Source organism: Tiliqua scincoides, chromosome 8 (assembly GCF_035046505.1).
Source record: "Tiliqua scincoides isolate rTilSci1 chromosome 8, rTilSci1.hap2, whole genome shotgun sequence".
In the NCBI taxonomy this organism is placed as follows: domain Eukaryota; kingdom Metazoa; phylum Chordata; class Lepidosauria; order Squamata; family Scincidae; genus Tiliqua; species Tiliqua scincoides.
Window position 1 is genome coordinate 55129846 of NC_089828.1, and position 18262 is coordinate 55148107.

An 18262-nucleotide genomic window follows, 5' to 3' on the forward strand; every position below is an offset into this window, starting at 1 on the left:
AGCTTTCGTCTTACACATTTTGCATATATGACCCATTAACCCATGAAAGAACTTTTTTTAAAAGTTAACTTGTACAGGGAGAAGGAAACCAAAAAGCTACCGTTTTCTTAAATTCTTTGCTTTCAAGGATCGCTTTGCTTCCTTGAAGCCAAAATACTGTTTTGCTTCTTGTTCTTCCGGGGAGACTCTTGAACGTAACAAAAAAAAAGGATTAGATCATGTGACCAAGCAATGCACAGGTTGTTTTCTAAATGTTCTGAAAAGCGGCTCCATCACAGAATATACAAACCAAACGGGGACAAAAATTAAGAAAACTTTGCACACTCGGGTCTATACATTTTGTACAGCTGGGTCATATCCCCCAAAGTCTATATTTCTGGAGTAGGAAGGTCAAATATATTCAAGTCCGTTTCACGTGATCTCTCTCTGCCTCATTTTCTGTGGCTCATCGAGCTTCTATGTCCTTAAGTGTGTGGGAGGGGGGCCTGTCCCTCATTTCTGTCGACAAAGGGGTAGTCCTACGGGGGGAGCTGGGCCGAGGTCCTAAAGTAGAAATGAGAGGGGGAGGCGCACTCAGTGCTGCTGTGGGGGGAGTTTTGTTGAGAATCCCGTTTGGGAGTCCTGACGGGGGGCTGACTCTGGGATAGTGCATGCTGGGGAGCCCTGGAGTGATTAAACTGGGGTGCGGCAAGTGGCCGTCCAGGGCTGCCGGGTGGACTGAGTGCAGCCGCACGTGCTCGTAGTCCTCTCGGAGCATGTGCAGCCGCTCCCGCTCGTCCAGGTGGGCCCCCCTCTCGTGCTCCCGGCGAGGGTCGAGCGAAAGCGGGTGGTGGTGGTGGTGGTGGTGATTGTAGTCGTGCGGCTCTCTGTCCCTGAAAGATCTCTCTGCGTCGTACAACCTGGGCGCAGAGAGGCGGTGGAGCGGGTCGTTCCTTAGGAGGAACTCTCTGCCCAGAGGATCTCTCCGGTGGATGTCCAAGTCTCTGTAGGGGTCCCTCAACGGATCCCTCATTGGATCCCAATGGAAAGGAGGGTAAGGGAAGCGATCGCCGCCCGGGATTGGGCTAATCCCCATGAAAGGTGTCATCATGCGAGTCCTGTCCAGGCCACTGATGGTGTTCATGGGATGGATCCCGGTGACGCCCACAGTCATGGGCATGGACGCCAAAGGGCCTGGATGGACGTTGGTTGTGGGCACTGGTGGTGGCGGCGGGGGGTCCGATGGCCGATGAGTCTGTGATGGTTCGGGTGGAACGTCATGGTCTTCTTTCCTCTCCTCCTTCACTTTGACTTCACCGGTTTTCTTCAGGCTCTCGTACGCAGGTTCCAACTTCTTCTCAGCGTCTCGGCTGGAAGTACTGTTAGGTCTGGCGTTCTCCACAATGGGAGGCCTGGCATAGGGTGAAGGTACCCGTGATGATTGTTTAGATTCTTCCAGTGCTTTGTTCTCATGGGTCAGGCCTTCCTTCTCCGAAATACAGTTGTCCTTCACCTTGTGCTCGTCAATGCTAACGTCCTTCCGGGTTTCAGAGTGGTCCCTCTCTCGCTCCTTGAGTTTCTCCTTCTCCCGAACCTCGGGATTGAGATGGCTTCTGATCTGCTCAGCTGAGCTACGACTATGTCCGAGGGAGTTCGCAGAATGGACAGGTGCTGGGGAAGGATGGCTGGAGTGTCTTTTCTCAATACTCTCCCTAGAAGTAGCCAAGGACGAAAGTTAAAGCATTGCAAGAGACTGCAGCAAGTAATGTCTAAATTCAAAACGTGCAACTCTACGCTGAAGGGTGTCTCATTAATTTCAGGGGCCTTGATCACTGGGGAGTATGAATTAGTGAGGATGCTCCCCACCCCTTAGGGTTTCCTACCTCCTAGAAACTCTCTCTCTCTTGTGCCTGTTCAATAACATTACTTCCCCAAGAAAGCCATCAGTGTGTAGTTTTAATACCAGGAAAAATCGATAACTTCACAGAAGTTGGATTGCAAACATTTTAGGACCTCCTGGCTGTTCAGTCAATTGGTGCCAGAGACTTCATCATCACAAGTGTGATGCAATTAACCCCTTTTTTCCTGGCCCTCAGACATACGCATTTGGCTCTTGTTGCATATATGTAATGTTGGGCAGAAATGGCATAATGCCTTACCATTAGTAGCTAACGTGAACAAAAACCATGGTAAAAGCAGGGGAAAGTTTGAGCCGTGGACCATATTTTGAATGCCAGGAGCTGATGATAGAAAGGAAAATTGCCTTTCCCCCTCAATACTGTGCAATCAAGGCTTTTCTACATATGTCTGGGTGTGAAGAGTAAGCATTTTAAGGCAGCCCAAGAACTTCAAATTAACTAATCCAGTGTTTCTCAAACAGTGGGTTGCGACCTGATTTTTGGTGGGTTTTTTGGAATCTGCCACAACCAGGAAACTGAAAGGTAAAATGATGTGCGCCCCACTTCATTGGCAGAATTGCACAGAGTCATGTCCCAGACAGCTTCCTGGTCAAAAAAATTGTGACCCACTGGTGAGTTGCAATGCTCAGTTTGAAAAATGTAGTACAACATGGGCAATGAGGTCAACCACAAATCATTTTATCCTGCAGCTTCCTGGTCTCAGCAGGCCCCAAATCCACCACGGATGACGCAGGGTTTGAGAACCCCTGATCTAATATCCAGCATCTTCCACGATGTGGCAAATACAACTTCTGGGAACAGCACTGTCTGAGACCCCCACCACAGTGCCCCTCGCAAGCTAACTGGGGGACGGCTGGAGGTTGTGCCCATAGCCAAATGGTCCAACAACATCCCTGTCGTGATCACAACAGAACCAAAATTGAGATTACCAGAAGGGAGAGGGAGCTGATAGGGATGTGTGGCTCTGTTGCTGGGATGATGGAGACATGAAATCTCCTGCAAGGTAGCCCAGCTTTTTTTGGAGGGGATGGATGGGGACTTCTGCTAAGTCTGTCACCAGTGGTTCATAACCCAGCCAAGCACCAGCCAGGAAAGTTCAGCCTCAGCTCTCCAGAAGCTCTCAGAGAGCAGGACAGCATAGTGCAGCCAAGAGCCTGGGAAGAGAGGAGGACTCTAAGCAGTTTAGCCCTTTCCCATTTCATGACTGAGGCTGAAATTGGGAGTGGGCCACAGGGAAGTTGGGATGGGCTCCTCCTGCAAGCGCAAATATAAAAGCAATGAAAGTTTACATTTTTCAAGGGGAACCAAGGGGAAGGTTGCATGATCAACATGGAGTCTGAAATGAGATGCGGTGCCAAATTCCAAGACATTTCAGCCTTTGGTGCTGCCCCCCCCGGGTGACCAGCAATGCTACACTAGGGTTTTCCCCAGCCTTGAAATGCAAGATCCTTTTGGGAGGGGGGACCTGCAACCTTCTGCATACAAAGCATGCTATCCACCACTGAGCCAGATCACCCCCAGTGTAATACATCAGAATGATCATAAAAATCTGCCTTCTATAGACTGTGACTGAGATTATTTCCTATCGTATCTTCTTTGCAAACTCTGTTTAGAACAGACTGGGAGTGTTGGGCTTGAATATCAGAGCAAAGTCCAGGACTGGAAGTTGAAAAACTTCCTCCTCTATTCATGAGCGAACGTGGGAAGGAAGTGCGCAAACCCGAGGCGCATGAACATCTTGTGGAACTAGGGTTAAAAAAAAAGCTCCACATGACTCCTGAACTGGACTTCCATGCCCCTGTAACCCCTGTCTGTACACAACGACTGCCCTGCAACATTCCAGACAGTTTCCAATCCCCCCCAGGCTATGAAACAACACTGGTTCCAGAAAACTTCACTGTAGGAGAAATGCCATGCCTTGATCTAAATGGATCTCTATTTGAATAAAATTAGCAAATTAAAGGGTATAAGTGTTGGCCCAATCCTGAAAGCACATGATGTTGCTGGAACAAGTGTATTGCTGTCATAATGCACTTTCCAGCTGTCACGAAAGGTGACACGCTGGAGCACGTGAGCTGGCCGCTGATGGAACCTTCTGCAGGCAGGGCATGTTCTCTACAAGTTAGCTGTAGCCTCTTTTCTAGTCTGTTACCAAATAAATCACATGGTTGGAATGCTGTAGAAAATCGGTGACGGCTCTAACATCAGAATGTGGTCTACAACTGATCTATGAATCTGCCCTCTACTAGTCAGACTGTTGGTCCATCTGGCTTAGGACAAAGGCAGTGGCTGTCCAGGTTTATTTCCCAGGCAGAACTGGAGACGGACTCTAGGAGCCTCTGCAAGCCAGGCAGGGGCTCTACCACTGTGTTATGGGCGCTCCTGACAAATAACCTTCTGTTGCGCTATGCTTTTGGTCTACCCAGCACTGCACTGCCTACACTGCTTGGCTGCGGATCTCCAAGGAAGAGGTGAAGCTGCCCTCTGCTGAATCAGGCCAGGTTGCAGACAGGACCTTCTCCAGCCCTACCCAGATATGCTGCACTTGGGACCGTCTGCATGGCAAAGAGGCGATCTGCCACTGAACCACCGCCCCTCCTAGGCTGTCCTCCAACCAAAGCCGAGCAAACGGTAAGCACCAAGTGAAGAAGGGACAAATGCTGCCTTATCCTCCCCACCCGGCTTTGCGCTCGTTCACAGACCACGTTCTTCCGTACCTTTCTTTGTCATCTTTACTAACAGCAGAGTCTCCTTTATCTACATCTCTATCTCTGTCATGGGCTGCAGCGGAGGAACTGCGTTCCAGCTCGCCCGGCTTCAGCCATGGTGGTGGGGTCGGGAACGAAGGAGGCGTTCGGTGCAGCCGGTTCCAGGGCTCGTGAGAGTTGCTAAAGCTCTGCATACCGGGGCATTCCTTGTTCCCGAACATGGAGTTGGGCGCTGGAATGGCGAAGTGGAAAACAGAAAGGGAAAAACAAAGAAGGTTTCAGGAAAAAAAGCGATATGCGCAGGTTGATGGTACTTACCAATCAAACCCAACCTTTATTTTTTAACAGCACTCAGAGTTTAAAATGAATACATATTATGGACAGCTGGAAAAGGAAAGAAGATTGAACAGAGAAACATTAGCAGGTGCCATTCCGCACAACCCCATCCTATCCCATTTTCCAGGGCCAGTGCAGCCATGCCAATGGGGTGTGCGCTGCATCCTTTGGTGGGGAGGCAGACACAGAGGCCTCCTCAAGGTAAGGGAAAGTTTGTTCCCTTATCTCTGGGCTGCATTGCAGCTGCACCGGTGCTGGAAAGTTGGATAGGACAGGGCCCTTAATTAGGGGTGCAGCAGCATCTTCAAAAAGAGGAGAGGAGGACACAGTGAGTAGCCCTGTTCATTTGCCCTACTCCCAGTAGTCCTATCCAATGATGGTCGAAGTGCACTTGAACCAGAAGTGACAGCCAAACCCATAATTTTCAACAGGTCGGCTTGACTAAAACCACCTGTCTTATTACGGGTTTGACTGTAATAGATAAACTAATCCTGTATTGAAGGCTTCCAATATCATCACTAATCTCACTGGCCTGGGAAATCTCCCAAATATTTAAGATTACCAAGAAGTTCACATAAGAGGAATACTAGTTATGCTAGACCTCATGGGCATGGAAGTTGCTTCTGGTCATGGGGCATTTGGGGGCCAGCAAATGGAGTGGGACACCAGCCCAGTGTGATCCAGAAGTGGCCTCCAGGGGCTCCCATTGAGCCCAGAGGATAAGATGGGTCACACTGCTAAAACAGTTTGGGAACTGTTGGAATAGGGAGAGTACTCAGAAATAAGTGTTGATTTCATAATTTTTTTCCCCCAGCTTGCCATGCCAACTTTCCACTTGGTTATCTCACTGTTGTTCCTTGATTCCACAAAAGGTGAGAGGTGAAAAGTGGTGTGCCCCAAGGTTCTGTCCTGGGACCGGTGCTTTACAACCTCTTCATAAATGACCTGGAGACAGGGGTGAGCAGTGAGGTGGCTAAGTTTGCAGACAACACCAAACTTTTCCGAGTGGTGAAGACCAGAAGTGATTGTGACAAGCTCCAGAAGGATCTCTCCAAACTGGCAGAATGGGCAGCAAAATGGCAGATGCGTTTCAATGTGAATGTAAAGTCATGCACATTGGGGCAAAAAATCAAAACTTCACATATAGTCTAATGGGTTCTGAGCTGTCAGTGACAGATCAGGAGAGAGATCTTGGGGTGGTGGTGGACAGGTCGATGAAAGTGTCGACCCAATGTGCGGCAGTAGTAAAGAAGGCCAATTCTATGCTTGGGATCATTAGAAAAGGTAATGAGAACAAAACAGCTAATATAATGCCATTGTACAAATCGATGGTAAGGCCACACCTGGAGTATTGTGTCCAGTTCTGGTCGCCACATCACAAAAAGGACATAGTGGAAATGGAAAAGGTGCAAAAGAGAGCGACTAAGATGATTACTGGGCTGGGGCACCTTCCTTATGAGGAAATGCTACGGCGTTTGGGCCTCTTCAGCCTAGAAAAGAGGTGCCTGAGGGGGGACTTGATTGAGACATACAAAATTATGCAGGGGATGGACAGAGTGGATAGGGAAATGTTCTTTACACTCTCACATAACACCAGAACCAGGGGACATCTACTAAAATTGAGTGTTGGGAGAGTTAGAACAGACAAGAGAAAATATTTCTTTACTCAGCATGTGGTCAGTCTGTGGAACTCCTTGCCACAGGATGTGGTGACAGCATCTGGCCTGGACACCTTTAAAAGGGGATTGGACAATTTTCTGGAGGAAAAATCCATTCCGGGTTACAAGCCATGATGCGTATGTGCAACCTCCTGATTTTAGAAATGGGCTATGTCAGAATGCCAGCTGCAAGGGAGGGCACCAGGATGAGGTCTCTTGTAATCAGGTGTGCTCCCTGGGGCATTTGGTGGGCCGCTGTGAGATACAGGAAGCTGGACTAGATGGGCCTATGGCCTGATCCAGCGGGGCTGTTCTTATGTTCTTAACTACAATTCCCAGGAGGCCTTGCAGGTCTCTTGTTATCTGGTGTGCTCCCTGGGGCATTTGGTGGGCCGCTGTGAGATACAGGAAGCTGGACTAGATGGGCCTATGGCCTGATCCAATGGGGCTGTTCTTATGTTCTTAAAATGCCTTCGGGCACAATTCTAACCAGGTCTGCTCAGAAGTAAGTCCTACTTTGTTCAATGGGGCTTACTCTCAGGAAAGTGTGGTTAGGATTGCAGCCCTCTTTTAATGCCTTTTAATTCTTTCAATAAACTTTTATTTCACTGTTTTATCCACCTGGTCTCATTTCCCACAGAAGGGAGCTGGATGCTTACCTCTGCTCACCTACCTCTGTTCCACCCCCCCCCCCAGATTTCTATGGAGATGACCCTCACCAGATATGGGGGCTGTCTGCCCTACCAGGAGGGAGGTTTTCCCGAAGGCAGCCTCCTTTTGCTTGGACCTCCCCTAGAAATGGCTGATGGCAGCATTAACTACCACCCCAACTTCACTCAATTTGAGGAGGAAACAGAGACAGGGAGGTGGGCGCGGACAGCTCTGCCTTTCTGCCTGAAGATGAAGAAACTCGAAAATGATAGACTGCATATGCACTAATATTTCCAGTGTCTGCGTTGGGAGTGGTGTTATTTTAAGAAATATAGGTCAAATGCAAAACATCCTTAACAACCTAGAAGGGCCAGAATCCTGCTCCCTGAAATGCTAGCTTTCAGTGTGCAAGGATTGATTGGGAGGAACATTCAATGTAGTGGTATAGCTGGAGGGGGTGCAAGGCACTAGGTTTTGCAGGGAGCAGCATGCAAGCAGACCCGTTCCCTCTCCTTCAGAGCCATTCAGGGTGGTGGGGGGAGCAAAACAGAAGCATTTGCTTCTTCTCTTCTCTGGCATTTGCCTCTGTTTTGCTCCCACTGCCCAGAATGGCTCTGAAGGGGCCACTTGCCTACTACAGTAAGGCTCTCTGCAAAACTTGGTGCTTTGCACCCCTTCTAGCTATGCCACTGATTTCATGACATAAGCCTCTGGTTTGAAGCGGTATAGTCCAGATACAGGTTTCTTGCCTTAGTGCAAACTAGACCAGAGCAGAAGGTTTGGGAAGGTCAGAGATATTTCTATCTCCTTGTCAGTGATGGATCTGCCCTCGGTTAAGAACTTTGGACGAGAAGCTGAACTCCACCCCGTCGCAACCAGAGCCAGTGGAAAAATTACTCACTAACTGCCGGGTTCCCGAGTCCCCCGAAGGCATTGCCACTCACGGCCGCAAGGCTGGTGAACGTCGTGGGCCGATTTAAAGTCTCTGAAACCAAATGGAAAGAGGCTAAGGGGAAAAGGCATCCGCTACAAAAAGCAGTATTGCTTCATGTGAGAATGAAGTGGGTGGAGATCCGTCCAGAGACCAGTGCTCATCTTTCAGGTCAGCTGCCTGCTTTACAGACACTGATCCTTTCTGTAAATAGTAAGGATAAATGGAATCCCCCAACGCTGCTCTGTTACAGTTCCTCCATTCTGCTCTCTCAGATGCTGAAATTTCCCTAACAGATTAGCAACCCAATCCCAACCTGCCCTGGAACAGGAGCAGGCTGGCCTGCGCTGCATCCAGACCAAGGCTGGGGCTGGCTGTGGTGCAATCTGGGAAAGGGAAATTAATTCCCCTTACCTCGAGCAACACAGCAGTGGGCTGAATGGGGCTACTTGGTTAATTTCTCAGGCAATTCAAGCATTTGTAGATTATCCCCCACCTGAATGTAAAGAGTTGCTATTTACCTGGCTCGGAACAACATGCATCATAAAGCATTTTACGTTTTAAAGCAGTTTAAAGCTTTTTGAGGGTATAGTAAATCAGACATTAGCTCGGGGGGGGGGAATAATATATGTTTATAATCACATCATCATGTAGACCACTATACATGTAAGAGCTCTCTTTTCATAACAAGAAACAGGAGGTAGCATGACGGGCTCCAGGTATCTGATGATAGGTTGCTTGTTTCTACTCACCTAAATGGGCAGCGGGGTTGAGGAAGTTGCTGTGAGGTGGGGGGTGGCCAAATGGGGGGCCAGCGGGGTGGGCTGCACCTACAGAAACACATTCAAGAGCAAAGGACGCCTCAGTAGAAGACTCAGAAACGGGGAGGGTGCCTTTGGCTTCCTCCTCCTTGCATTTCAAAAGGCTAGCTTTGAAAATATGAAGAAGGCTTCTACCAAGTCATTGTATTGGTCTCTCTGGTTCGGTGGTATTGCTAGATGGGTGTGGGCTTCATTGGGTGACGGGCACAGGGGGGGTGACACCACTACTCACCAAAATTTTTAAAATCTTGGTATTTTCAAATAATACCATCACCTTATATATCAATCAATGCACAATTTCATGTAGACTGCAAAGAAAGAAACGGCACTGAAATATTTCTATTCTACCAAAAGTTATAGCCGAAAATCCAGTGGGGGTGGGCCAATAGGCATCCCCATGTCCACCGCTCGAGGCACTGCTCCCCCCACTGCATGGGAGGGGGTCCATTATGGGGGTGATGCACTGGCCTCCCACGCCGGGTGACACAAGCCCTAGTGACCCCACTGTCTGGCATACTGCTGTTTACACAGATGGGATTTCACTCAAAGGCCTTTTCCCAGCCCTCCCTAGAGATGCTGGCAGTGACTGAATCTGGAACCTTCTGCGTGCAAGACAGGGGCTCCAACACTGAGCTTCATTCCTTTCCTTATTCTGTTAACTATTAATGGGTTGGCGGCTTGCACACTCACCAGCTGTGGAGAAGAGAGTTGATGGCCGAGCGAGGTCGTGAGGATGGTGGATGGCTCCAAAGAGACTGGGACCCGGTGGCCTACTCAGAAATTCAGGCTTCAGGCCAAAGTCCAGTTTATGGGGATCTGACTGCATCTGTTTCTGGAAGAAAAGATGTGTCTCAGGAAGGTCTACCAAGAAACATCAATAGGTTTTGCAGGGATTCTTTCCACCAAGGACCCAGGGCGCCATGGATGAAATGCTACAGAGACTGAGAAGAAGACGGAGTAAAGAGGTTGAAGGGCCAAGAAAATGGTCGGAGAGGACAGTGTTCTTTTGCTCCCCGAACACTAGAACCTGCAGTCATCCCATGAAATTGATTGGCGAGAGATTCAGGACAGACGTCCTGCAATTAATTTGTGGCATTCACCACTACCACAAGAGGTGGGGACAGTTATGATCTCAGATGGCTTGAACACGGGGGTCAGGCAAATCCATGGAAGATTACTCTATCCAATCATGATGTCATGACCGCCATATGTTCAGGCAATGTGTGCCTGAACACTAATTGCTGGGAAGCAGGAATGAGAGAAAGTTACAGGTGGGACCTCAGTATCCACTGATTTGACTCACCACTGATACTGAGGGCCACTTTTAAATGCCTTGCAACAAGGAAATAAAGCACCAAAATCCAACTTTTAACCTTTGTGCTGTTAAATAATTATAATTTCACTCCACTAGATTTCATTATTCACCCCATCTAGTGGCTGAATGTGGTACAGTGTCTAAACCAATGCTTTCTAGGGTGACAACAGAGAAGCAAGAAAACTGGAAGTGGGTTTTCAAAGCCATTTTTCCACTGATTTGGTATCCACTGATTTTTTTATCCACTGGGTGTTCCGGAATGCAACCCCCAGTGAATAATGAGGCACAACCTGCATTTACCTACATGTCCCACATGTGAGATTCCTAGGAGCATTGACCGACCACTGTGGGAAACAGGATGTTGAACTAGATGGGACCCTTTGGCCTGGTCCAGCAAGGCTTTCCTGATGTTTTTATCATAGGTGGAAGTTCTAATGGAATACGAGAGTTTTGTCATTTGCTCCTGGGACACCATATTTATGGCAACCGGTAACTATTCTTATGAAATGGATGCCATTGACATCCACAATCACAATCACTCTAACATGTTAAATCAAGATGGAGACAGTTGCACGAAGGGACTCACCTTGACTTTCTGTTGGTGGTGGTATATCTGCCAAGCAATGTGAACGTGCATCGCACACCATTTTCCTGGTTTCTGTACAAGATGCAAAGACAAAGAATGGTGAAAAAAAAACTGAACAATGATACAAGTTTTGGGGGACAGCAGAACATGAACCTGAATCGATCTCCGTACCAAATGCTCACACAGACACATATTCTTGGGTCAACCTTCTCAAAATAAATGCTAATTACAAGTATCTTGGAATGAATGGCCCATTCACTTCTGTTGGTATTCCTGAATCTGCTCTGTCCCGTATTCCGCTCAACCTTCATTCTGAGCCAGGATGGTAGTGGTTCTGGAGTTGGACTTTGACCTGGAAGATCCAGGTTCAAATTCCAACTCAGTCATGCAGCTTCCTAGGTGACCTTGGGCCAGTCACGATCTTTCAGTCTCACCTACCTCACAGGGCTGCTGTGAGGACAAAGGGAGGGAAGGAACTATGTATATCACCCTGAGCTCCTTAGAGGAAGGGCAGTATAAAAATGTGAAAAACAAAAAATAAAATTAGTTACAGAGTTGGTACATGGGCCATTCACCACAGCTTTCTGATATTAACTCCCTTCATTTGTACCTTTTTTTCTTGTCCAGGTTTCTAGTGCACACAAGCACTTGTGCAAATTAGTGAAACAGCACCAAAAAACAAACTTTGATGGAATTCTATGGACTTTGCAATCAGGATACCTTTTGCACGGTTTCATCAATGTGCAGATGCCCTTACACACTTTGGTCATTTGGACAGAAAAAAAAAAGACAAGGAAGTAGAGAAGGAAATGAAGGTTGTGGGGAATGATGTGCACACAGGGATCTGAACAGATTGTGGGGGGGAAAAATCTGGAACAGTTGTAGGTTCCTTATGCTTTGATGCCTCTCGGGAGAACTTTGAGGAGGGAGAATTTTAATTTGGAAAGATGGAATTCATTGGAGCAAGAGCCTGAAGATAAACAAGACATAGGAAATTGCTTACCCTCAACATGGGCCTGAATGGATCTGTCAACTGGAGAGAGAGAGAGAGAGAGAGACAGAGAGAGAGAGACCGCATCAATCAAAGCTTAGTTAAAACACCCGTCATATACACACCAAATTAACAGACTTGTGCTACTTTATTAGGAGAGAGAACATAAGAACAGCCCCACTGGAGCAGGCCATAGGCCCATCTAGTCCAGCTTCCTGTATCTCACAGCGGCCCACCAAATGCCCCAGGGAGCACACCAGATAACAAGAGACCTCATTCTGGTGCCCTCCCTTGCATCTGGCATTCTGACATAACCCATTTCTAAAATCAGGAAGTTGCGCATACACATCATGGCTTGTAACCCGTAATGGATTTTTCCTCCAGAAACTTGTTTGATCCCCTTTTAAAGGCATCCAGGCCAGGCGCCATCACCACATCCTGTGGCAAGGAGTCCACAGACCAACCACACGCCGAAAAGAAAAAAAAACATATTTTCTTTTGTCTGTCCTAACTCTCCCAACACTCAATTTTATTGGATGTCCCCTGGTTCTGGTGTTATGTGAGAGTGTAAAGAGCATCTCCCTATCCACTCTGTCCATCCCCTGCATAATTTTGTATGTCTCAATCATGTCCCCCCTCAAGCGTCTCTTTTCTAGGCTGAAGAGGCCCAAACGCTGTAGCCTTTCCTCATAAGGAAGGTGCCCCAGCCCCGTAATCAGAGGAAATTAAAATATTATGTTTGTTTCAAAAGCAGTGGTGGCACCAGGAAAAAAAAAAATTACAGGTGTGTGTCCCGTATACGCGGGAGTTCCATTTCATGGACACCTCCCCCACAGATGCAGAAACTGTGGTTACAGGGGATGTCTGTTTCAATGGTGGCCTCCAACCCACCCCCACGGTGCATTAACATTAACTTACTGGAGACAAAGTGTATCTTGCTTTAACAGATTGCTGTAAGCGTTTAAGCTCACAGCGCAACGTGAACAGAATTTAACTGCTTCCTGTTTAGCGTTAGAGCTAGTTTAATCAAATATTAAGGCTGCCAGCACCGGTTCACATCGCACTGTACGTTTAAATGCTTACAGTGATCCGTTAAAGCAAGATACGCTTCACTCCCGGTAAGTTTTTAAACAGTGCTAATGTATGGGTGACAGGGTGGATAACTGAAATAGCAGATACGGAATTCGCAGGTATGTGGCCTGCTTGTATATTGAGGATGCGCCAAAGAGGCAAAAGTTCCTTTCTTGAGGGACAGGAGCTTTGTCCCCATGTCAGGATTTTGAAAAAGAAAAAACTGTGTGTTTCACATTAATTGTCCTGCTGGCTGAGGGAGAGGATACACAATTCATTACTACAGACAGTTGCCCTAAAAACAGAGAGCTACAGAACCCGGAAGAGTCTCCCAGAAGCCAGAAGTGACATCACAAGAGGCGAAGACCATATTGAAGACCACAGAGGTCAGTCTGCAGTGGGGAGAAAACGGAAATCGGTGTTGTAAGCATGCCCAGAATAAATGTTTCTTGGGAATTCATGGATTCAGCAATTGGGGCAGTGAAAGACAGAATATCTCGGTCTCATCAGAATGCACTGGGTGAGTGACGTGTAGTTCATAAGGGGAGGCATCATTGTGGAACATACCCGGGGATCTTTCTGCAGAAGCGTATGTGGGACAGCTCCGGGTCTTGCAGCGACGTCAATAGGGTTGGAAGTCTACAAAATCAGGCACACATACACAAAAGTTGTGCAAATAAATATGCAAACTTTTTAAAAGATTGACTGCATCTTGCAGTGAAGCAGAACACAAGAGTTTGATTTGCTGTACTACTGCAGGGCAAGAGGTCTGGTCTAGAGGGCTGAGCCTCCATTTGCCTGAAGATAACATCCGAAGGTCGCCAGTTCGAGGCCACCGGCACCGTGCGACCTTGAAGCAGCTGACAAGCTGAAGCCGAGCTATTCCATCTGCTCTGAGCGTGGGAGGATGGAGGCCAGGATGGAGTCCAGATCAAGAAAGAAACATCTGAATGTTGTGGTTTCTTGAAAGATAGAACCTTTCTAATTGTAAAAATCCCTTCTGGGATTTAAATTGCCTGCCCATGTAAACCGCCTTGAATGAAGTCTGAGGAGAAATCTGAGGACCTAGAAAGGCGGTATAGAAATACCTGTATTATTATTATATTGCATGTACCAGACAAACCAGAATGGCAGGCCCAATAAGGCAGGATCAGGCCATGCAGCACAGTCCCCAGAGTGCTGGCCTCTGCTTAGGGAAATCAGAAGTGTGTGACCTGGGCTAGTCCAAAAGAGCCACCTCTTATCCGGTCCAGCTACTCAGTAGAGAATGCACTCAGTGGCAATAGATCTGGCGGGTTTCAGATGGAGAAATCTACAGGAAGGGCTGGAGTGATGGGACTGAAATCTTCTGCGGCCTTGCTCCACCAATGTTCTGTCACTGAGCCAATGCTCTACCATCAATGCTCTACCATATTTTTGAAGCTTATACCACTGAGCTATAGTGCCTCCCCATAGACAAGGCTATCATCGCCCCCCCCCCCCGCCCAAGCTGTGATTTCAAGAGCTAAGAGCACACTCCTATGCGTGACTACTCAAAAGTAAGTCCCACTGTATTCAATGGAACTTACTTTCAGGAAAGTGTGTTTAGGGCTGCGGCCTCAAGTGACCAAGGCAGGCATCACCTTCACCAAACAAAAAGAGTGTGCGGTAGTGTAGCTAGAGGGGGTGCAAAGCACTAAGTTTTGCAGGGAGCCTCACCACGCTGTGCAGGTGGCCCCTCCCCCTCCCCTTCAGAGCCATTCCAGGTTTCGAAGATCAAAAGGCATATGCTTGCTTGCACAGCACGGTGGGATGTCAGCTGCTGATCTTGTGGCCCAGTCCAGCTGAAATCCCAGCAATTCAGCAGCACCAGCACGGGCTACACTGCATCCCATGGGGGGATTTCAGGCTGCTGGACATTTGTTCCCAGAGTAAGCCCCAGCAGCTGCAATGGGTTAACTGTGCCAGTGATAAGTCCACATTGATCCCTGCAGGTGGATCTGGCCTGGAAAAGGGGAAGAAGATACTGCATGCACAGTGCAGGAAGCTAGCTATGATTTGACCACAAGAATGATTCATACCTGAAAGTCAATCTAAGTTAGGACTGCAGGAAGGTTCCTGGGTGAGCATTTGGGCTGTGAAAATGGGGGGGGGGGGTTTCAAAAGATCCCTCAAAGTGTCCCAAAAGGAAAAAGGCCTAGTTAATGGTCCATCAATGGTGGCCACTGGATGGACCTCCATAAGAAATGAGGCCTTGTTGGTAGCAACTCCTGGGCTTTAACATTAACTTTCTAAGCAGTCTGAATCTGTCTTTACATTCTTTCCTGTTTCGCCCTTGGAAGCCCGTTTCTTAGATTCCTGTGAGCACATTCAGCGTGCTTTGTTTTCATCAGATTGTTATTGCTTCGGTTGTGTGTGTTTTAAATTAGCAAATGTCACAAGCATATTTTAAAGACATGAAAGATACAGTCAGCTTTTACCTTGGGTTGAAATGCTCCTTGCAGAGAGCCAAACGGACCGGTGGGAGGAATCATTGGTGGGATCCCTGATACGGCTGGAGGGTAGGAGTGGAATAACTGTGACGGAGCAAAAAAGAATGGAGAAAATAAGAGAATTAAGGATCCACTTCTGAAGTACAACTCTCACAGTTTTAACTGAGAGGAAAGAGAAAGGGAAACAGAGACCTGTGGCGTAGCTAGAGGGGGTGCAACATTTTGCAGGGAGCCTCACCACAGCACACAAGCACACACCTTCAGAGCCATTCCGGGTGATGGGAGCAAAACAGAGGCGAATGCAGGGGGCATGGGAGGAGAATGCCTCTGTTTTACTCCCCCCCACCTGGAATGGCTGGGGGGGGGAAGGGGCCGCTTGCATGCTGCAGTGAGGCTCCCTGCAAAACTTAGTGCTTTGCACCCCCTCTAGCTATGCCACAGATGGAGACAAAAGGGGGTTCATAAGAATTAAAATACATGCTGTGCTGAATGTATAATGTGGACCTGATGTTGCTGTTTTTTTCCTGTTGACCGCCCCCAAACCTGAGCTCCCACTCCAAACACAGAAACAAATTTTAACAAGTATGTGTTGCATTTCCAGTGCTCAAGCCAACCTCACACACATCATCTCAGCAAGCCCAACAAATAATTATATACAGTGGGCTGCAGCTGGGACCTGAACCGCAGCAGGAGTAAACTACAGGCTTCTCCCTGCACACTATTTATAATAGAATTTAAAAAGAAAAACAACAACACTATGGGTGTAATCCTAACCCACTTAACAGCACTGACATAAGGATAATACTGCTTCTAGGTGAGGGAACAAACATTCCCTTACTTTGAGGAGGCCTCCATGATGGCCACCCAACTGCAGGATGCAGCACACGTCCCATTGGCACCGCTACGCCAGTGCTGGAAAGTTGGTTAGAATTTGGACCCAATAGTGTTAACATGTCATTTCACCCTAAGCATCCAGACTGGAATTGGGAACTTAAAGATCTGGCAACTCCTCCGTCATGTGGTGACCCCCTGACCCTACTCACTGGAGAATTTCCTAAGCACTGAAGGGCTCCTGGGTGTCAGAGCGACTTCACCCAACCAGCCTAGTCATTCATGCTGTTCAACAGGGAGAGCTATATAACGCCCTGTGCTGGTTCAGCCTTTCCTTGGGCAACCACTGGGTTTTTTGTTTTGTAATATATATTATAAATCACAGAACAGCAGGCCTGCCGTATCCACGGGGTCCTCATCTGTGGATTTAATCAACCCTGGATTGAAGATGTAGGTTTGTTCGTGTCACACCCTCCCATTTCAGTGTTTGCCCTGTTTCCGCCCATTGATGCAAGTTTATGCAATTTAGGTATATTTTAGTCAGTGGTTCTCAACCGGTGGTACACGTACCACCAGTGGTATGTCAGGTGGTGTTGGATGGTATGTGTTGCACCCACTGCCCAGCAGTGAGATTGCAACAGGAGCTTCCAACAGCGATGGGGTGATGGGCAGAGCTCTAGCATGCAGTTTTCGGGTGCAAGGAAAAGCTCTCCCACCCACCCTGAGCCTCTTACTGACTTTGGAAGGTCCCATCGTGGTCTCTGAAACTGGAAGTAACTGGTGATGACATCATTGCCAATTACTTCCGGTTGTATCTCCAAGGACAGCACAACACAGCAAGCGGTACATTGAGGGAGAAGCACTGAGAAGCACTGTTTTAGGCAATTTACACAAGTTTAGAGTTTATATCCAATTTGCACACATTTATTCAATTTGCATAAATTCATGTAATTTCCGCAAATTCACACCATTCTGTCATCGCGACATCTGTGGATTTGGACACCCGTGGATTTTGGTATCTACATGAAGTTCCAGAACCAAACCCGTGTGAATATGGAGGGCCCACTGTATGTGATTTTTTTATATATACTCTCCAATTTCAGCTCCTGCTGATTGATCCTGGCCTCGAATGTCTTGACCCTGGTTTGACAGCCAACTACGGCTCTGCTTGGTTACTACATAATGCAAGTCGCAGAATTCATTCTATTTATCACTGCGTGACCTAACTGGGTAAAATAATCACAGATGACCAATGCTTACATGGCATTGGGTTATTTGCCCATGCGCAGGCAAGACTAGGAGTGACATGTCTATGCACAGACGATGGAAAGGTACACTGCAGGTTCGTAAACAACTGGAAATATACACAGTGCAGCAAGAAAACGAGATGTACAGATGAGTGCGCAGGTAGCTCATGCAAGAAAAAGGCAAGATGATTTGGTGTGAGCCAATTTCATGAGGGCTAAACAGAAGCTAGATATTTGTGCAATATTCAGTGCTCGATTTATGAGAAATGCAAGAGGTTTTTAGTAAAAACAAGCCTACCCAACTTTAACCCAATCAACTTTAAACCGAGTCAGATCCTTGGTTGATTGCACTGTCTGCACTGACTGGCAATGGCTCTCCAGCTCCCCCTGGAGGTGCAGCCAGGAATTAGCATGGAGAGTAAGTGCAAACCATTGATCTACAGCCTCTTCCTAAATAATGAGCTGCATGCTACCACAAGTTATGTTAGGGTTAGAAGAAGGAGGTGCAGTAAATTGATTAAAATAAATAAATAGGAATGTGAGAGAAGAGCCCTGGAAGAGCTCATCTCCACTCCAGTTCAATCCTGTTCTAGAGCCATCTAAACTAGTGGCCACCGTCACCTGTCGTCATGAATACCACTGATTAATGATGTACTCCAGGGTCTCCCAAATTGTTTGTTAGGGTGTCATAGCACACTCACAGGGGCACTGCGGGATTCCTCCATTGACCCCTCCTGCCTGTTCTCA

The 18262-nt window shown here is 47.6% G+C and overlaps 1 protein-coding gene across 2 annotated transcripts in view; it reads right to left on the bottom strand.

Moving 5' to 3' along the window:
• Positions 1 to 258: 258 nt before the first annotated feature.
• AUTS2 (activator of transcription and developmental regulator AUTS2) overlaps positions 259 to 18262 on the bottom strand; it is a 656992-nt gene continuing 638988 nt past the window's right edge. Inside the window, exons 12-20 of one of the 2 annotated variants that reach the window (XM_066636104.1) lie at positions 15426 to 15521; positions 13534 to 13605; positions 11908 to 11937; positions 10905 to 10976; positions 9694 to 9835; positions 8935 to 9012; positions 8153 to 8236; positions 4616 to 4838; positions 259 to 1691 (exon numbers count right to left, since the gene is read on the bottom strand). In XM_066636104.1, coding sequence (XP_066492201.1) covers positions 446 to 1691; positions 4616 to 4838; positions 8153 to 8236; positions 8935 to 9012; positions 9694 to 9835; positions 10905 to 10976; positions 11908 to 11937; positions 13534 to 13605; positions 15426 to 15521 — 2043 coding nt within the window. In that variant the 3' untranslated portion in view covers positions 259 to 445. The remainder of the gene's footprint in view (positions 1692 to 4615; positions 4839 to 8152; positions 8237 to 8934; positions 9013 to 9693; positions 9836 to 10904; positions 10977 to 11907; positions 11938 to 13533; positions 13606 to 15425; positions 15522 to 18262) is intronic. The other variant, XM_066636105.1, reaches the window with a different exon arrangement.